The sequence below is a fragment of the Anoplopoma fimbria genome, chromosome 9, assembly GCF_027596085.1.
Source record: "Anoplopoma fimbria isolate UVic2021 breed Golden Eagle Sablefish chromosome 9, Afim_UVic_2022, whole genome shotgun sequence".
NCBI classification, from domain to species: domain Eukaryota; kingdom Metazoa; phylum Chordata; class Actinopteri; order Perciformes; family Anoplopomatidae; genus Anoplopoma; species Anoplopoma fimbria.
The window spans coordinates 5,379,629-5,398,984 of NC_072457.1; the positions used below are offsets into that span (position 1 = coordinate 5,379,629).

The following is a 19,356-nucleotide window of genomic DNA, read 5'->3' on the forward strand; positions in this document are numbered from 1 at the left end:
AATGTGAGTGTGAAGATCAAATACAAATATCTCTCGAATAGTCGAGGTTTAAAACTGACCCGAGAACAGTGTCCTTCTGTAAACAGAGCGACCGATGCAGAGAACGAGTGCGAAATTAATCGTGAAATGAAACTGAATGAGTTTCATTTCTTTATTCAGGTTGCTCGACTAAACATTACGCTGAAATTAGTTTAATAATAAATCCATCCTCCATTTCATAAATCCATCAATGTTGGTGATTGACCTTTAGAGTGGTATTCATATGAAGCATATGCAGGCTTTTTTTACATTACATTACATTACAGTCATTTAGCAGACGCTTTTATCCAAAGCGACTTACAGTAAGTGTATTCAACATAGGTATTCAAGAGAACTACTAGTCACCAGAAGTCATAAGTGCATCTCCTTTCTTAAACAAGCATCTAAAAGCATAAACCAGAGCAAAAGTATAGTGCAGAGGCAAATTACTACGAAAACAATAATTGCAACAGACTAATACGAATATAATAAGTGCTACAAACTACTACGAATAGGATAAGTGCAGTAATACAATAAGAACAGACTAATACGAATACAATAAGTGCAACAGACTAATACGAATACAATAAGTGCAACAGACTAATACGAATACAATAAGTGCTACAAACTACTACGAATAGGATAAGTGCAGTAAACGAATACGAATACAATAAGTGCAGAATGCAATAAGTGCTACGAGGAAGGCTCAGGGTAGTACTACTACTACTACTTTTAGAGACATTCCTTCATTTCTAATTCACTATGATTGATATTTGGTCATATTTTAGTACGAAGCCTCCTTTAAATCCTGAGCAGTGATCCGTTTCATTCTGAAAAGTTAGCTAAATTAAAAAAATTAAAAAAATTCTTTCAAGAACAAAACTCATCTCTTCTCTGATTTTGACATCAAGCCTGCTCTTGTTACATTTTTGTTACGTCATTATGCAAACACAACACCACCTGTACCAATTCCTGTATAAGTTTCAAATGAAAAGCCTCGTAGCGTTTCATTGTTCATAATCCCTCACTCTCCTAACAAGGCTTTTATTGTGAACCATTGGCACGAATGTATTGTGGAAAAAATTCATGGACTGTATATAAGAAGTGGACCTAGCCGTTGTGACGTCACCTATTGGTTTTTTCGAGTTCGGCCATCTTGGGTTTTTTTAAACCAATAAACGGAAGTGCCCATATTTGGACTGCGGAGGGGTGACGTTGTGGTAGCAGCGAATTTACTCTAAATGGACCATCATTTCCTAAATGAACATCATGCTGTATTGAAGAAGACTTGAAACTAGAGATTGAGACCATAAACTCATGTTTACAATGTTTACTGAGGTAATAAATCAAGTGAGAAATAGACTTCTATACAATCAGACTTCTTTTTGCAACCAGAGGAGTCGACCCTTGATGGTAATTAGAGAGAATGCGAGTTTAAGACACTTCCTCATTGGCTTCAAATTGCAGAACTGGATGTGGCTGCCTGGTTGATATACATCAAACGTGCGCCGGATGGGGGAATAGTTTGCTAGGATTCTTCTCATAGGTTCGCAGGAGCTGCTTGTGCCATTTGCTTCTTTGATTCAAAATATGTTTTTTCCAAAGTTCTCCACCGCTGAAGTCGTCTTAAAAAAAACCACTCTGTGTTTTAGACGTGGTTCAGGAATCACAGAGCTGTGTGTGTTTACAGGAGCTGCACCCGGACAAACAGTCAGACTGTCAGATCTCCTCTCTGTCCACACACACACACACACATAGGGGTTTATAAATGATGAATCATCCTGCCTCGTTAGCCTCGTTGAAGGCTCGTTAGCTCGCGGAGGAAGAGGAGGAGGTGATGAAGGTGAAGGCAGCAGGAGGGGTGAAGATGGAGAAGGAGGTGGAGGAGGTGGAGTCGAAAAGAGATGTAATGATACAGCAGCCTGACTGGAATGAAACAACATTACAGTCAACACACAGACACACGTAAAAACACACACACACACACACACGCACTAAATGAAGACACGCGCATTCACCAAAAAAAGCTGGTCGCTATGGTGACTCTTGCAGAGGAGAACGAGGAGGAGGAAGTTCTCACAGAGATAACTATGAGGTTACCGTGTTATCCAGACTACATCACTCGCACCATGAACTAAAAAAACAACAACAACAACAACACTTCAGTCTCTGTATTGTTGACTCATCATGAGTACGTCTGTAGCACCTTTTCCTCCTCCTCAGCACTGTGACATGTTTCAACCACCTGCCTACCTGCTGGGCGTTGCCATAGTAACCGGTCTTGGCGTAGGTGCAGTTCGAGTGTTTACTCTGTCTGAACAGACCACACACAGCCTGTAGAGATGTTTCTCTAAAGGGGACGTGGTTGAGGTTAACACTTTGCTGCCATTTTGGTCGGTCACTGCAGCAAGAAAAACACAGACAAAAAAAGACAAAAAAAGAATGATTCACACAAGCTAAAAATGGGACGACCGAGCTGCAGACAAAGCTTACTGTGAAAGACTAAGACACCTGTTAGTTAAAGAGCAAACACGCTTCACTCATGTAAGATGCATAAACACTTCCATCTATGCATTCAAAAATACATTTATAAGAAAGGAAAAGGAAAAATACATGTGTACAGATACATGCTTGTACTTGTAGACAAAAAAGGTGAATTATAAACATAACAATGATTCATCAACTTAGATATATACACCAGTAAACTGCAGTGGAATCAGACAGCCCTGATTGGGCCATCCATCATTGTTGGAAAGTGGAAATGGATGGCTGCTTTGACTATGAGAAAGAATAATACAATATATGTAAATGTTTTCCCTCAATATTTAACTCTTGCACAGTATTGTAGGGCCTTTGTTTAGTTGATGCTTCAGTTTTCTCAAACTCGAATCTTCTGAAAGGATTATTTTTTTAAACTCTAATCTGCTTTATGTTGTTTTTTTGTACAACATAAAGCAGATTAGAGTTTGCATTCAGATTGTAAGATTTTCAGTTTTTATAAGCGTGTGTGGCGGAGACGTCTCCTACTTCAACATTGATATTACAAAATGTATTAATCATTTATGAATACAGACTTTCCAATTGAAAGTAGGAGTTTTTGTTTTAAAAGTCATATTTCCTTCTACAGAAAGTGTACTGTGAGAACCTCTCAAACCGACAGGAAACAGCGTGTACGTGTGTCGCTTAGTCAGCTAAGATAACGCTGAACGCCAGAAGGGTTGGACCGATGCTGTGAGTCAGATCACATCATCTTCAGAGGTCAACAATCCCAAAAGGCCCCAATCAGAGCGTGTTTCCTGCAGGTGTTGGTGTAAAGTGTTTGAATCTGCTGCAGAAAAAGGTCAGGCTGCAAAATCTGCAGCGCTTCCTGAAAGAAACAGTAAACATATTGTATTGTCTCTCTGTCAGCACCAAAAGATTTTCCAACTCTAACCGTTTTTTTTTTTATCACCCGCACGTCATTGAAGTTTTCTGACAACCAGCTCTCTGCACAGACTTTAGTGCTGCCTGCAACAACCCACGACTATCAATAAAGTTTTATTTTATTCTACCAACGCTCTAGACAGACGTCACTTTCTCTGCCATCAACCTAAAAGTATTTTTGAGACGCCGAGTTTAAGATAAAAGCTGAAGAAAGACACACAAAACAAAGTATTCAGATACTTTATTGATGTAAAAAATACCAACAACACCATGAAAAATACTGCATTACAAGTAAAAGTCCTGCATTCTTATGTTAAAAAGTACACACGTATTCTCAGCTTCATGTAGTTAAAGTATCAGCAGTAAAAGTACACAAGTATTCTCAGTTTCATGCAGCAAAAGAACACAAGTATTCTCAGCTTGGTTAAAGTATCTGCAGTAAGAGTACACTAAAGTGTGAGTATTAAAAGTATACAAGTATTATCAGCTTCATGTACCTTCAAGTACTACCAGTAAAAGTGCAGAAGTATTTAAAGCTACATGCAGTAAAAGTATGAGCAGTAAGAGTACACATGTATTCTCGGCTTCATGCAGCAAAAGAACACAAGTATTCTAAGCTTCATGTGGTTAAAGTATCTGCAGTAAAAGTAAACAAGTATTTCTACCTTAATGCAGTAAAAGTATCAGCAGTAAAAGAACACAAGTATTCTCAGCTTCCATGAAGTCAAAGTATCTGCAGTAAAGGTACACAAGTCTTCTAAGCTGCATGCAGTAAAATTAAGCAAGTATTCTCGGCCTCATGTAGTTAAAGTACAGTTTAAGTTAAGGAGTATCTGCACAGTACTGAGTGAACATTTCTATTCCCTAGATTGTCCTAATTGTCTCATTTGTCTTCTCTCTCAGGACGATGTGGAGGACAGTCACCGCATCCCTCCGTCTCCGGTCGTCCACGTCAGAGGACTCTGTGACGCCGTGGTGGAGGCTGATCTGGTGGAGGCGCTCGACAAGTTCGGCAACATCTGGTAACAAATACTTCCTACATGAATTTCCATCTGCACATAGAACAAAGATTATTGACATGTTTGATAAAGTTTAGACTTGAATAACAGAAACAATGCAGACGAGTAGAGAGGAGCTCTTTCTGTCTGTAGAAGGTAGTTCACACCATTTAGCAGGGTACCTGTCTGTTATTGATCTTTCCATCAGAACAATCTAATTTACAGACATTTATCACAACAAACATCCCAGCAGCCACTGCTTCTCTCCCTGCAGGATCATGTTCTAATGCATCTCAGCACCACTTCCTCTGCTGATTTGTCTGCAGATAAAAACCTACATTGGTTTTATGATACAAATCATTTGTGTACTTTTCTCCTTCATTCAGTGTGGCTGGGGTGCAACAAGGCTTTTCTCAGAGATTTGCCCAGCAGTTTTAACGAAAATTGAAAAAAATCTAGAGAAATCTCCACATAGAAACACATCGGATTTTGTTGCAAAGAGAGCTAAAAAAATACTCCACTTTGGGACCATACTGACTCGCCATACGTTAAGGTAGAAAAATGATAAGAAGTTTAAAAGGTTACCAAAACAATGTACTTTATTGGGCCTTATCAGTATTTTGATAGCTAGCATAGTTTTTATGGAATAACAGTTTAGTTTCAGGGAAATTTTGGGACCGTTCAAGATTTTATAATGGGTGTGTATTGGACAGAATGTTCAGATTTAGAGTGGTGAGATCACGTCTAGAGTGGAGAGGAGCTTGGAAAATATTCCTTATTTTTCCTAACAACTTGCTCTCATTCCCACAATTTTCACTCTACGTACACCATTTTAGGTTCAAACGTAGGACATTTTGTTCTGGTCATAGACATGTGTCTATGGAATCCAACAGACTTACACATTTGGCTCAGGCGGCCTGAAAGCGACATGAACTCCAACCAACTGCTCCATAGGACTCAATGTTAACTTTAGCGTCACATTTTTTCAAAGAAAGCCGACAGTACCATTTGTCTAACCTGCTTTCAAGTTCACGTTTTCACCGCGTTCGTCTGAGTTTTATCTCTCTGATTATATCAGTATGTTGTCGACAGGCCTCAAATGAACCTCAAAGAACCTCAAATGAACCTCAAAGAACCTCAAAAGACCCTCACACCTTATGTTTAAAGCTTCCTCTGATTGGAATAATCTACCCGTAAATATTCAATCAATATCATCTTTCCAGCTGTTTAAAAATGTGCTTACTTCTTATTATAAGATAATTTGTGCATGTCTATAATGACATCTTTATAATTATGTCTTATTTAATGCTATCACAGACAATAATACTTTTCTATAACCTATGAAATAATAATCCATTTTCACGCTCTGTTTGAGTTTGACCTCCTGATTTTGTTTGTCATATTTGGTATTGTTTATTGTTCTTGTTGTTACTTGTGATTTTTGTTAAATGTTTTGTAAATTGTCCTTGTATCGTGTAATTTTCCTTGAGGACCCCCTCAAAAACCAGATGTAATATCTCACAGGGTTATTCCTAATAAAGAATTTACAATAAATAAACCTCAAAAGAACCTCAAATGAACCTTGAATAAACCTCAATGATTCAGCTTACTTACTGGTGGTAATATTGGCGGATATATTGCAACGTCTTCCGGCAGTAGAAGCCACACTGTCAACACTTCTAGTTGCTCTTTCTTGTTTCACTGTCAGCATCCTTATCACAAGAATCATTATCTCTGTCTTTATCACTTCATCTTCAGATATATCAGCGTGGAGCTCTACTGCTCTCTGTCCTGTGTGTGTGCGTGTGTGTGTCACCGCTTAGATCGCAGATATTCGTTGTGATGAAGAGATCATTTAAAAAGAGCTGAAAGGGCTCTCAAAGTGGTGATAAAAACCAAACCAAGCACACAGCCTTGAATGAGGCAGAGTGAAGAGAAACTGCTCACATTTATTTTGAAAGGCATCAGTTCCCTGCAAGGTTTTAAATACTCAAATCTCTCAAATGCAAAACTTCCATCAAAACATCCACATTTTTAATGTATTAATGTAATTAAAGTCTTGCGAAATAGTTTACTTGCATTTTAGAGTTCACAGCAACTTTGACCAGAAGCTCCGTCTCACACTAAGACAAACATTTTCTCATCTCTGAGTCTCAGACTGAAACCTCACACCTGTCTGCTCTGCCTGCAGCTACGTGATGATGATGCCGTTTAAGCGTCAGGCTCTGGTGGAGTTCGACAGCGTGGAGAGCGCCGAGCGCTGCGTGTCGTGTGGAACTCGGGAGGCCGTCTGCGTCGCCGAGCAGCAGGCCTTCTTCAACTTCTCCACCAGCCAGAGAATCACCAGACCCACCAACGTAGACGACCCCACCAGCGGAAACAAAGTTCTGCTGCTGTCCATCCAGAACCCGCTGTACCCCATCACCACCGTAAGTCCAGCAGAACACCTTCTCTCATGTTTTTACGTCTGTTGGAATAGAAACTTCCTTTTCCTCATCAGAACTTTATCCACCCTTCACTTGAATTATATCTAATTGAAAATTCTTAATCTACCACATGCTCTGCCTGTACAAAACCCCCACCACAAGTTTCAACATTCAACACGAACCATTTCATATCTTTCTGCCAATCATTGTCAAAACGTTTAGTGTTTAAAGTAAAAAGTAGAATTAGTTATTTCTTGCTGTGTCATCACTGTGCTCTCTCTCTCTCTCTCTCTCTCTCTCTCTCTCTCTCTTTTTCAGGATGTTCTCTACACCGTCTGTAACCCCGTCGTTAACGTCCTGCGCATCGTCATCTTCAAGCGCAATGGCATCCAGGCCATGGTGGAATATCCTGACTCTGCGTGTGTGTGTGTGTGTGTGTGTGTGTGTGTGTGTGTGTGTGTGTGTGTGTGTGTGTGTGTGTGTGTAGTTACACTCCACAGTGTAAAAATACTGAATCAGCATTAGAATATACAAAAATTCCCACTAAAAATGGACCATTTCAGGATCACAAATATTATATTATTGTATTATAATTATTGATGCAGTAATGTGATCATCACATTAATGTTGCAGCTGGTAAAGGTGGAGCAATTTTTTAATTGGAAGTTTCATCTATACAAATACATAATAATTTATAAGTTAATATCATTATTATTATTATTATTGTTATATTTTGTGTTAATAATCAGTATCTGCAAAGGAACTAATAACTAATCTTGTCAAATAAATGTAGAGATGTAGGAGTATAAATTAGCATAAAATGTGAATACTTAAGTAAAGTACAGGTACCTCAAAATTGTACCTCAGTGCAGTACTTGAGTAAATGTACCTAGTTACATTCCACCAGTGATGTTCAGTCAAACTCCATTGAAGCTGCAGTTTAGTGCTCAATCGCCTCTTTAACTTCGAGGACAGTGGGCGTCTCGTTCCTCTCCTCTGATTGGCTGTTCTCTGCTCATCCTGGTGAGTCATCCTTAACGAGCTCGTTAACATTTGAGTCAGTGGAGGATGCTCAGAAGGCCAAACTGGCTCTGAACGGAGCCGACATCTACGCCGGCTGCTGCACGCTGAAGATCGAATACGCTCGGGTAAACAACCGCACACACACACACACACACATACACACACACACACACACACATACACAATCACACGCTCGACAAACACACACTCTGGTGCATGCACACATACACACCCTCACTCTCAAGCCCACGCACACACACCCACCCAGAGGTGCTGTGCTCTGTCGTCCCCTGCAGCCCAACAGACTGAACGTCGTCCGCAATGACAACAGCAGCTGGGATTACACCAAACCCTTCCTGCTGCAGCGAGGTAGGACAACACACACACACACACACACACACACACACACACACACACACACACACACACACACACACACACACACACACACACACACACACACAAAAAAACACACATAGGTGTTGTTGCTATTAGAGCTGTGGTCAGATCTGTCATAAAACTCCATGAATCTTCTGAGAGTCAGAGAGCTGTCAATCATTGTGTTCACACCAAATGTGGAGTGAAGTTTTATCTCCCCACGTTACTGACGCAAGACACACAACAAAGGAGGAGGGACTTGCCTCCATGAGATAACCTCCATGATGGCATCCTTTCTGGTGTGAAGACAGGTCATAGAAACACCTAAACACTTTGGGCGTAAAAATCACATTTGTGAAAGGGTCAGTGTGTAGGATCTGGCGACACGATATTTCAATCATGATTTAGTCTTCTTGCATTTAGTTGAAAAAGAAAAATATTAAAATTTGTAAATTATAATAATAATAATAATTTTCCGGGTTTATGTGGAGTTCTGTGACTATTAACATTTAACTTGGTCAGTAGATATTAAGATTAGACCTCCTCTTCCGTGCTCCGCTGATTGTTCAAAGTCTGATTAGTAACTTGAGACGTAAGAATGGAGTTGGAGTTCGCTCAAATGCGATTGGTCAATACTACATAGGCTGCAAACGCACTACAAATGGAAACCAGAACACTTACAGCCCCTGCAATCTGAATGAACTGTAACGAAGGTGAGATTGACCTTCTGTCAGTCATTCAGGAAGCACTAACTCATATCCTTCTTCAAATAACATGCGTGGTGAAAACGATCCGAGCAGCAGTGAGGGGGGGGGGGGGGGGGTGAAGGTGAAGCAGATCACAGAAGCTCTACCCGGAGACTCGAAGGTTAAACTGCAGGCTGACGGTCGTCGGTGAAGCTGCTGATGCTGCTCCGGAGGCTGAGAATAGATTTTCATCAGAGAGGAAGAGCTCACTTTAACCTCCCGCTGCTCTGGCCTTATTTGGGTCAAACTCTGCTAACCCCCGACCATTACATGAAGAATCACTTTACTCTGCGTGTGTGTGTGTGTGTGTGTGTGTGTGTGGTGAGAGAGAGAGAGAGAGAGAGACAGTGCTACAACCTTCCTGTCAGCTCTTTTTTTCTAAGATGTCTGTGTTTGTGTGTGTTGCAGAGAGGGGAAAGGGGAGGCAGCGACAAGCCATACTGGGAGAGCATCCATCCAACGGTTATGGTACTGTCTGTCTGTCTGTCTGTCTGTCTGTCTCATCCTGATCCCTGACAGCCCTCCAGTGTTTCTAATCCCAGTGTTGTCTGTGTCTCTGCAGGCTCACACTGCCCCCTGCTGCCTCTGCCAGCAAACAGCAGGTACAGGAGGGGCAGTGAGGAGGTGCAGGACATGATCTCCTACCCGCCGCTCCTCCGTAAGACCTCCCCATCCCACTCCTCCTACTCCTCCGCCTACTCCTCCTACTCATCCTCCTCCTTCCCGGGCCACGGCGCCTCAAGCTCAGTCGCCATGGTGAGCAGCCTCCATCCCGCCAAGATGAACTGCAGCTGCATCTTCAACCTCTTCTGTCTCTACGGCAACGTGGAGAAGGTGTGTGCTGTCCACTCGTGACCCTCATAGAGATGGAGGGGTCATACGTTTGCAGAAAAGACCTTGATATGTCACCTGTCAATCATCTAAAGACGTGACATGATTGGTTGTGTTCGCAGGTGAAATTCATGAAGAGCGTTCCCGGCACGGCGTTGGTGGAGATGGGGGATGAGTACGCGGTGGACCGGGCCGTGACTCACCTCAACGGCATCAAGGCGTTTGGCAAAAAGCTCAACGTCTGGTGAGTCCTGAAAATCTAAAGAACTGCTGACCAAAATGACATGACATGGCTGTGGATATTTATGGTCCCCGGAGGATGAATCTTACTGGTTATAACGACCTCCTGACCTTTCTTATTGCACCAACCATCAGGCCAAAATATCACCATGACAGAAAAATATTAAAAAGACTGAAAGATATTGATATTAACATTTTTGCAAAATTTGATTTTGTCAATATTGTTGATTCATACAATAGAACAGAGATTGACTGCAAGATAATTAACAATGTAGGAAAAACATTTGAAAGAAAATACACAAAACATCACCAGGGAATATTGTTCAATATTGCTCAATTGAGAGAATTAGGGAGTCTTGTTTTTATGCACACATCAGAAATGTTGGTCAAGAAGTTGTTGGTTGGCTGGTTGGTGAAAAGCAAAAGGAAACATGTGAATAAATAATGTGGAGTCTTTAACCTTCCTCCCTTTAATAGATGAAACAAACACAAAGTCCATATTTCCATCATGTTTTCCACATGAATTCCTCATTTGATCTTTGACTGGAGCTCCTTTGATGACTTCATCTTGTTGTGTGCTCTTATCATGCAGAGGTTTAATGGTTTCATTCATATTTTCCTCCGCTGACTTTCTTGAAATGAAGTTCAGTTTTAAGCTGCATTTGGATGGAAACTGAATGACTGTTTCGAACCCCCTCCCCCTTCACCCTTCAGTGTGTCCAAACAGCATGCGGTGATCCCCAGTCAGGTGTTCGAGCTGGCCGACGGCAGCAGCAGCTACCAGGACTTCAGTCTGACCAGAAACAATCGCTTTAGCGGCGCACAGAGCAGCAGGAACATCATCCAGCCGCCCGCCGCCGTCCTGCACTTCTACAACGCCCCGCCCACCCTGAGCCAGAACCAGCTGCACAAGGTGAGTTCACAGGGTGTATTATGGGTTGGAAATGTTGGATAACTTAGAGAGCTTTCTGAAGAGTTGTAAACTGAAAAGAGAATGGGGCCCAGTATGGAGCTCTGAGGGACACCTTTTGCTGATGAGATGTGACATTAAGAGTATCTTGTCATGTTGAATACATTCCACGGAAAATGTTTTCTGGGCTATATGAGACACTTTTGCATATAATGTTGCTCTGTGTGATTTAAACCATTTCACAATTTTTAGACAAAAGCTTCAAATAAAGTCCTTACCGAAGATTGAACAGTGTTTCATTTAAACAAAAAAAATGATTCAGCTCTGGTGAATCTGTAATCTGTAATAATCCTAACATGTAACTGTGTGAACCTGCCGTCTGACCTCATCACCCTGCGTATCCATCTACACAAGCCGTTTACATGACTCTCTCGTCATTTTATTCTTGCAATTGTGGGATACTGTTTTGAATCCTCAAGTTTGGCATATAGTCCATTGTCATCTTGGTTTTTGGGCATCACCATCTTGTTTTTTGCATTCAGAAGTGACACGGATGGTGGACCTATGAAAATCTGAATGCTGAATAAGACCGTTTTAGGCGACCAAAAATGTTAAAATTAATGAACTGAAAATACACTGTGAAAGGGCTAACTCCCAGCTTTTCCCCGGCTCTGCACTCAGGGGCTCACATTACTGCGATCTTAGAAAGGAAGGAGTGAGCGGAGGGTTATTCAGTTGGTTGCAATCTGCAACCAAACCGCTGGATGCCAACAAATCCTAAACACTGTGCCTTTAAAACAGTCTGACCTCTCCTCTCTGTTTCTTCAACTGCAGCTCTGTACAGAACACAACGTTCCCGCCTTCACCAAGTTCAAGATCTTTGATGCCAAATGTGAGTTCAACCAATCAAATGCAGAGCTATAGACAAAATATTACTAATGCTTATTGGATAAATTATAAATAGAAAATAGATATTTAGCCGGGATCTTTCAACTCGTATATTTTCCACTCTTCTCCTATTTCTTCCTCCTCCTCCACCTCCTCCTCCTCCTCCCAGCAGCCAGCTCTAAGACTCTCTCTGGTCTGCTGGAGTTTGACTGTAAAAATGAAGCTGTGGAGGCTCTGACCGTCCTCAACCACCACCAGATCAGAATACCCAGTAAGTACTGATCTGGCACACACCGATAATACAGCAGTGATGGTTTACAGGTATGAACCAATCACGTTGCGTGTGGGTAAATACCTTTTTTTTTTTTGTCTCACCTCGACAAACCCCAAACTGTTTATTGATCATCTCAGTGCTTCTGTGCAACCTCACTATACTTATTATTATATATATAATTATATAATATTATTATATCATTTTAGCATATAAGCATGCACACACTACCATTACGCTCAGCTGACCGTTGTTCAAAGGATAATGTAAAAGCTGTTTTTTTAGAAAGTTGCTGTTCAGAAGCCAACCATGAAATCTCAGAAGTCCCAGTGCCCTTGAATGCACCAACAGAGAGAGTTTATTAAAACAGTGGCTGATGAAAGCTGGTTGAATTCTCCAAATGTTAAGGAAAGATGCTTCAATGCTACTTTTCTTATCTATGGACGTCCCACCATTCCTTGCAGCAGGAATATTTAAAGCGACGCACCAGACGTCCGGTTTTAATTGTTTTTTTATTGATAAATTGAAAACATCCTTCTCAGGAGGTTGGATTCTGTTTTGGTCAGGAATCCTTACTTGAACTATACACCATTGAGTTTGTCACTGTACTCATTTTCTATATAAAAAATAATAAAACAAAAAAAAAACATGAACATATAACGTGAAGGCTCAGCACATTACTGATGTTTGCCTGTAAAATAGATTTATTATGTTTATTATATCTGACTAAAAAACCTTCACACAGGTTGTTAACAGTGTTTCTTTATATATTTTATACATATATTCATATACCTGCTCTCCGTCTCTGACCTGCAGACAGCTCCAATCCCTTCACCCTGAAACTCTGCTTCTCCACCTCCTCCCATCTGTGAGCCAGAAACAAGATGGCCGCCACAGTTGCCAGGTTCTCCAGCATGAAGGGGAAGTTTTATTCTTTACAGAAGGAGAAAATGATGCAGAGTGATGGCAGAGGATTTTGGTTTTTGAGTGATGTGTTTGAATGGATCATTTTAATTGTGTGGTTCTTGTTTATGTTAGCATTGAGATGGAGAAAAGCGCCTTAATGACATTGAACTTATTTAGTTAACAGGTCATTTGAGCCTCCTTTTAAAACATGAATGATGCCAGCAATCTGAGAGAAAATCTTCTGCTCCGGATGAAATGTGAATAGACTTTTCCTTCATCAGGTCACTCATGAGAAATCAAATCGATAAATGTCTTTCTCCTCCACAAAAGGCCCTCATATCCTAAAGAGATATGAAGAAACAGAAATAATCGAATATGAAACAGCTTTTTAGAGGAGCGATGTAGTTGTTGTTGTAACAGACCGAACTCAGGGAGGAATCACTAAAAAGTGTAAAACAATCAGATATTAGAGTGTTTATGTTACAATCCTGATATTTTTTTAAGTAATTTTGGTTTGAGCAGTTTAGGATTTGATTAGTTTTATTTCATTTCATTGACTTTAAAGTTATTTTATTAACTTAGTTTAGCCGTTAATGGTTAATCAGTGTATGTTGATGACAAACTGAGCTCAAAGATTAGTAGTTTTATTTGTTGGATTGATTGATTTTAACTAAATGTTTTTAATTAAGGAAAAAGTGTTTTAATTGTTTTAAATATACCTCCTGGGTTTCCTCCACAGTTGCACTCTGACTTTTTAAGAAGAGGGGGTCGATTCTTGTAATACTGAGGAGCTGATCAATATGATTATTTTATTAGAGTTTCCTCCTTAGTTATCAGTTGGGACGTGAAAAGCACAACATTATTCATTTATCGTTTACAGAATAATTTTAAGGATAAAGTCTTTTTTATTTTTCCTTGTTTGAACTGTGACTTTTTTAAGTAGCAATACTTTGTATTTATGTTCTTACTAAATTAATTAGATTCTCATGTGGTTTCAGAAATTGTGGTTCAGCTGTTTGATGTCAAGTTAGCCACAAGTTATTTATAAGGTTGTATTTTCAGCCGCACGCAAGTTTGCAAAAGAAATTATAATATTAAAACAGGTCTTTTCCACAAAAGCAATTAGAGTAAATGTCATGTGTGATGTGAAGGTTTTGGCCTCAAGGGACTAAACAGTTAGCATGACGCAAAGTTAGCCGTATAACTGCTAAAAACATGAACAGACTTACTGTAGCCATTTAGAATAACAATAACTTCCATAAGACTTCCACTTACCACAGAACTCAATAACAGTTTTCATGCAAACTGTTTCTTCTGCAATTATCTTGAATGTGTGAGAAGAAAAGTAGCTATAAAATTTATTTTTATGTGATTTTTTTAACACTTTGAGCAGCACAAACTTAAGTCATTGTATCTCTTTTAATATATCTTAGTATGAGTGTAATTTTGGGTGAACTGCCCCTTTAGAACATCTTGGAGGAATACTTCACCCACGAAATGACCATTTGTATATCAATGACCACGTGTTACTTTGAATTCTTGAAGAGGACTTTGTTTTTCTCACAGGCCTCCAGCAAGAAATGTCTTGATGAATTATGGATCGAACTCCACAACAGCAAAACTATATCAAAACGTCCGTTTAGAAACTCTGACACAACTCATGCAGCATAATCAAAGTTTCATTTTTTCAGTCGTATGCTCAGTACTTCCTAAACACATGCATTTTGACCCAAATCTTTTTATTTAAAACACTTCTGCATAAACAGTCTCAGGCTTGAGAAGGCGTGCTACATGTCTATGCAAGTCCAAAGTGTTTTAGGTTTTAGCAAAGATGCACGTGTTTGGGAAGTAGTCAGCATACAACTTGATAAAAAAACTTGGATATAAATTAAACTGCCCGAGTTGTTTGAGAGTTTGTAGTTTACCTGTTGTAATACACGGCCTCCATTAATTTAATTGATCTAGACTTTTCTCTGTTTTTTTATTCTACAAGGTTTTCTTCAGCAATTTAAGGCAACACATGGCTAGTAATTGATTGACAAATGGACATGTTATGGTTAAAGTATTCCTTTAATGCACAGAGTTTTCATGGTGGTTGAACCATTCAACAGTACTATGTTAGTCCTCATGTATGATTTTGATTGACACCAGGCAGCCAATCACAAACCAGTTTTCGCTTCCCATGAATGATGATCGTCATAAAAGTTGTGTCAGTATGCTCTGTTGTCGTGAAGAACATGAGAAACATGACACATCGCCTGTGAAGGGAAGTTGACTGACTCACACTTTGTTTCTGACTGTGAACTTTGTTTGCCACTGTCTGTTTGTAAGAGTTTTGCTGTTTATCTTATCTGTGATTGTCTCTGACAAAAAACAAGTCATGTCTAACCATCAGCTGTTTCACTTGTGTTTCCAGGTGTTCAATAGTTACTGTATTTTTTTCTTAGTTTCCATCATATGTTACCAATGTAAAAAATCTAATCCATAAAACTGCCACTGGATCTGCCATTGAATTGAACTGTTTGCCACAATTTTTGGTTTAAAGTTGAGTTCTGTGGTCTGCAGAATAAACAATGACCTGTAGTCTGAGCCATCTGAAGTCAACATGGTGAATCCATGGATGTATTGTGAATATTCCTATGTGTCGAAAACTTCTGCTGTCACAATATTTTGGCCTGAAATTAAATAACACGATTCTGGAATCTTTTGTTTATTTGTTTTTGAGCAGCTGGCAGCACTGAATGAAGTGCTCTCATACTGAGCTGCTGTCGTTAAGGAAGCTCCAGACTCCAGATTTTAGGTTCAGATACTGAAGCCGCTCACAACATGAAAACAAGCAGATGCAAAAACGTCATGCTGAGTCTCAGTCACAAGGAAGCAGGAACATAATCTGCATAATAACATAAGCTTTCATTACTTATCATCCAAGAATTGTGGCTTGATTAGCGTTTTCATCAATAATTCAGAGGCCAAATAATTTCAGATCTGAATCCTCTGTGAGGACTCTGGAGCCTCGATCCTGCTCCGCTCAACAGCAGCACAACAGCTAACTTTACTTACAGACGTTTGAGCTGTATCACCCTGCAAAACTGCAGGTCAGAGCCTCATCTGTCCCCGAATTTTATTTGAATATTACAGATAAGTCCTGCATGTATTTAATTTTGTGAAGTTCTCATTGGGTGGAATATGATCTCAAAAAAGACAAAATGCAAAATGACCTCAAAAAAAGAACCCAAGGCACACTGTAGAGTTTGTGCAAAATATAAAATTCCTCTTTTTTAATTCTACCTCACTGATGAAGACCTGTGCTGGTTGCAATTGGTCAATTTGCCATGTAGAATAAAGGCCTTTTTAGTTTGCACAAATCCTGCAGTGTGCCTTGAATGATTTTTTTCAAGGAGAGTTGCATTTTATACTTTTTTGAGGCCATATTTCAACCGTGCAACAAGCCCTTCACGACATTAAATAAGCACAGTTCACCTGGAGGATCCAAAGACTCCTCCACTGTCTTTATATAAGTCCTGTGTTGCTACTTGTGACTGGTTCATAGAACGCAGTGTCTTTTTCTGTTGTGGCAGGTGTAAAAAAATGAATAAAGGTGTAAGTAAATGACAGTTGAAAGTGCTTCTGCTGCAAATGTGTGAGCGGTCTGTGTTCAGATAACAGTCAACCGCACTAACATGAATGTGTGGAGACACAGTAGAAAGTGTAATCTGATCAAACCAGCTGCAGAGGACGTCCTGTGACACACAACGCAGAGGAAACGAGTGCAAAGAGACAACTGCTTTTTTTTCTAGTAAGAAAATGTGCAGGATTCCCAGCATGCACTGGATGAGGACGGATTCACAGGAAAAAGGACATTTTCCCCTTGACAGACATTATTTAGTGTGGCAGGAGGGAATCTGCTGACCGTCTACACTCAAATCCGTTTTCTACAGAAGAGTCACAAGGCTTCAAAAACAAGTTCTGACATTCAGGCTGAATTATGTCTGGTATGTAGTATGTTCCGGTCCATTTTCAGCACAACTTGTATCGTTAAAATACCTGAAACTATTAGTTGTATGGGATGGTGACCTAATTTGGATTAGAGCACATAATTTAAAAATCGATTGGTCCTGTCTCTGGATGATCTTAGCTACAGTATCTGACAATAAAAACAATGTTCCAAACCCAAAAAAAAATATCTTAAAGTCAATATCTATTATTTAAAGCTGCAGAAATCAATATTTTTTTATATTAATAAATGACTTGATTAATGTTTTTTAACCTTTATTTAGCTCCTAGATTTTGCAGCACATTTACTCTCTATTTCAGAACATTTTTATTATTTTACAAACTGAAACTTTACTATTTTGGTTATCAGTGTTGTTTCAAGCTGCAGCAGGCAGCTGTTTATTGATAAACCCAGCTCAGCAGCAAACAGACACAGTTAGAGACTAGCTGGTGAACATAGTGGAGCATTTATCAGCTAAAAAGACAGATATTTCCCTCATGAGTAGGTGGAGACCAAAAAGATAGACAATGATGGACTTACATGCATCAGATGGACACAAGCATGACTCTTAATGAATGCTCATGTTGTTCTATAACTGCTGGATGTGTAAGTTAAGTAGGAAACTGTTTTCTTACTGGGTTGCCACAACAGTTTAATAATGATAATATGTCAGTACTATGTTTACAGCTTGTTGCACTGCCACCAAGTTGCCAAAAAACACAGTTTTAACGGTTCTCTCCAGCTCTGAGCTGAGACGTTTACGCTAAACCTTCCTAAGAACAAGCAGGTACGAGTGGTTTATCCTGACAAGCAGGGAGAGTTCTCGTATAATCCCACTGTTCATTTTTTCATCACTGATTCTGAAAAGCTTAAGCATGAAACTGGGACAAACTGCTCATACGACACCTCTGCAATGGCCAGCAAACTTTAAATAAAAATGTTTTTCTTTAAAGAAAATGGATGACTCATTAACTTAAGTAGCAAAAAGTAATAACACTACACTGTGAAAATACTCCACAAATCCCAGCATTCAAAACCTTACTTAAGTGTTATCAGTAAAATGTTAAAAAGAAACTATGAAAAGTACAAGTATTCATTGTGCAGTAAAATGTTCCCTGTCAGTGTTTTACAATTATAAATGATGTTTCTGGATTATTATTACTGTTGCAACAATGTGTATGTTGCATTTAACTGCTTGGATGTTTTTTTTGGATTTCTTAACTCTTGTATGCACGGAAGGGTAGTTTAATCAACATCAATGTATCATATTCTATGAGATCATATGTTTGTCCTGTGAGAACCACAAATCTTTATCTACGCTGTTGTAAGCCTGCAAATTTCCCCGCTGCGGGACTAATAAAGGATTATCTTATCTTATCTTATCTTAACAAAGTCAACTTTTCATTAGCTCAGAAAAAACAGCCCTGTTTTCAGCTTTGAGAAGATGCATTTTCCATCAGATCCAAGTGACTTTTTCATTTACAACATTTAGTAAGAATAAAAAAATATAGTAAGACTTCAAAGTCAGTTTATCACAAATATTCAGAATCTACACACCTGGAGACATTTACACTGGAAGGGAAGGGAAGGGGATGAAAAATGAAAAGTAACTTTAGCTGTGAGATAAATGTAGTGAAGTAAATAGTATAGTATTTCCCACTGAGATGTAGTAGAGTTATATTGTTTCATTTTCATTTGGTCTTAGTATTTTATCTTATATTTGTTTACTATATTTTACCAATTTCACTTGATTTTATTTATTTTGTTTGTTTATTTGATTGTCACTTGTTATTTCATTTTGTTTTGATCAATAAATTGTTCTTAATGTTTCTTATATTGCACTGTTTTGCTGGCTTGTCTGTTGAAGCACTTTGTAAACCTTGTTTTTTAAAGGTGCTATATAAATAAAGTTATTATTATTATTATTATTATTATTATTATTAGAGTTGAAGTATTACGTCGCATAAATAAAAATGTTATTATTATTATTATTATTATTATTAGAGTTGAAGTATTAAGTTGCATAAATAAAAATGTTATTATTATTATTATTATTATTATTATTATTATTATTAGAGTTGAAGTATTAAGTTTGAATCCAAATTAAATCCAGTTCTTGATGTACTTATATTAATTATTATTATTATTATTATTATTATTATTATTATTATTATTATTATTATTATTATTATTATTATTATTATTATTATACTTTCTATTGAGGCGAGCATTAACAAGGGGCGGGGCTTCAAGGAGGGGTATTTTAGGACCGCGCGGACACCGCCGCAGCTCCGAGTTCTGTGA

The 19,356-nt window shown here is 38.9% G+C and overlaps 1 protein-coding gene across 1 annotated transcript in view; it reads left to right on the top strand.

Moving 5' to 3' along the window:
* LOC129095335 (heterogeneous nuclear ribonucleoprotein L-like) overlaps positions 1-15,752 on the top strand; it is a 19,477-nt gene extending 3,725 nt beyond the window's left edge. The window contains exons 3-14 of the mRNA XM_054603739.1: positions 4,345-4,463; positions 6,631-6,868; positions 7,184-7,269; positions 7,917-8,013; positions 8,185-8,257; positions 9,421-9,480; positions 9,575-9,846; positions 9,966-10,087; positions 10,798-10,996; positions 11,828-11,885; positions 12,054-12,152; positions 12,969-15,752. Of these exons, the coding sequence (XP_054459714.1) occupies positions 4,345-4,463; positions 6,631-6,868; positions 7,184-7,269; positions 7,917-8,013; positions 8,185-8,257; positions 9,421-9,480; positions 9,575-9,846; positions 9,966-10,087; positions 10,798-10,996; positions 11,828-11,885; positions 12,054-12,152; positions 12,969-13,024 (1,479 nt within the window). The 3' untranslated portion in view covers positions 13,025-15,752. The remainder of the gene's footprint in view (positions 1-4,344; positions 4,464-6,630; positions 6,869-7,183; positions 7,270-7,916; positions 8,014-8,184; positions 8,258-9,420; positions 9,481-9,574; positions 9,847-9,965; positions 10,088-10,797; positions 10,997-11,827; positions 11,886-12,053; positions 12,153-12,968) is intronic.
* Positions 15,753-19,356: the final 3,604 nt, after the last annotated feature.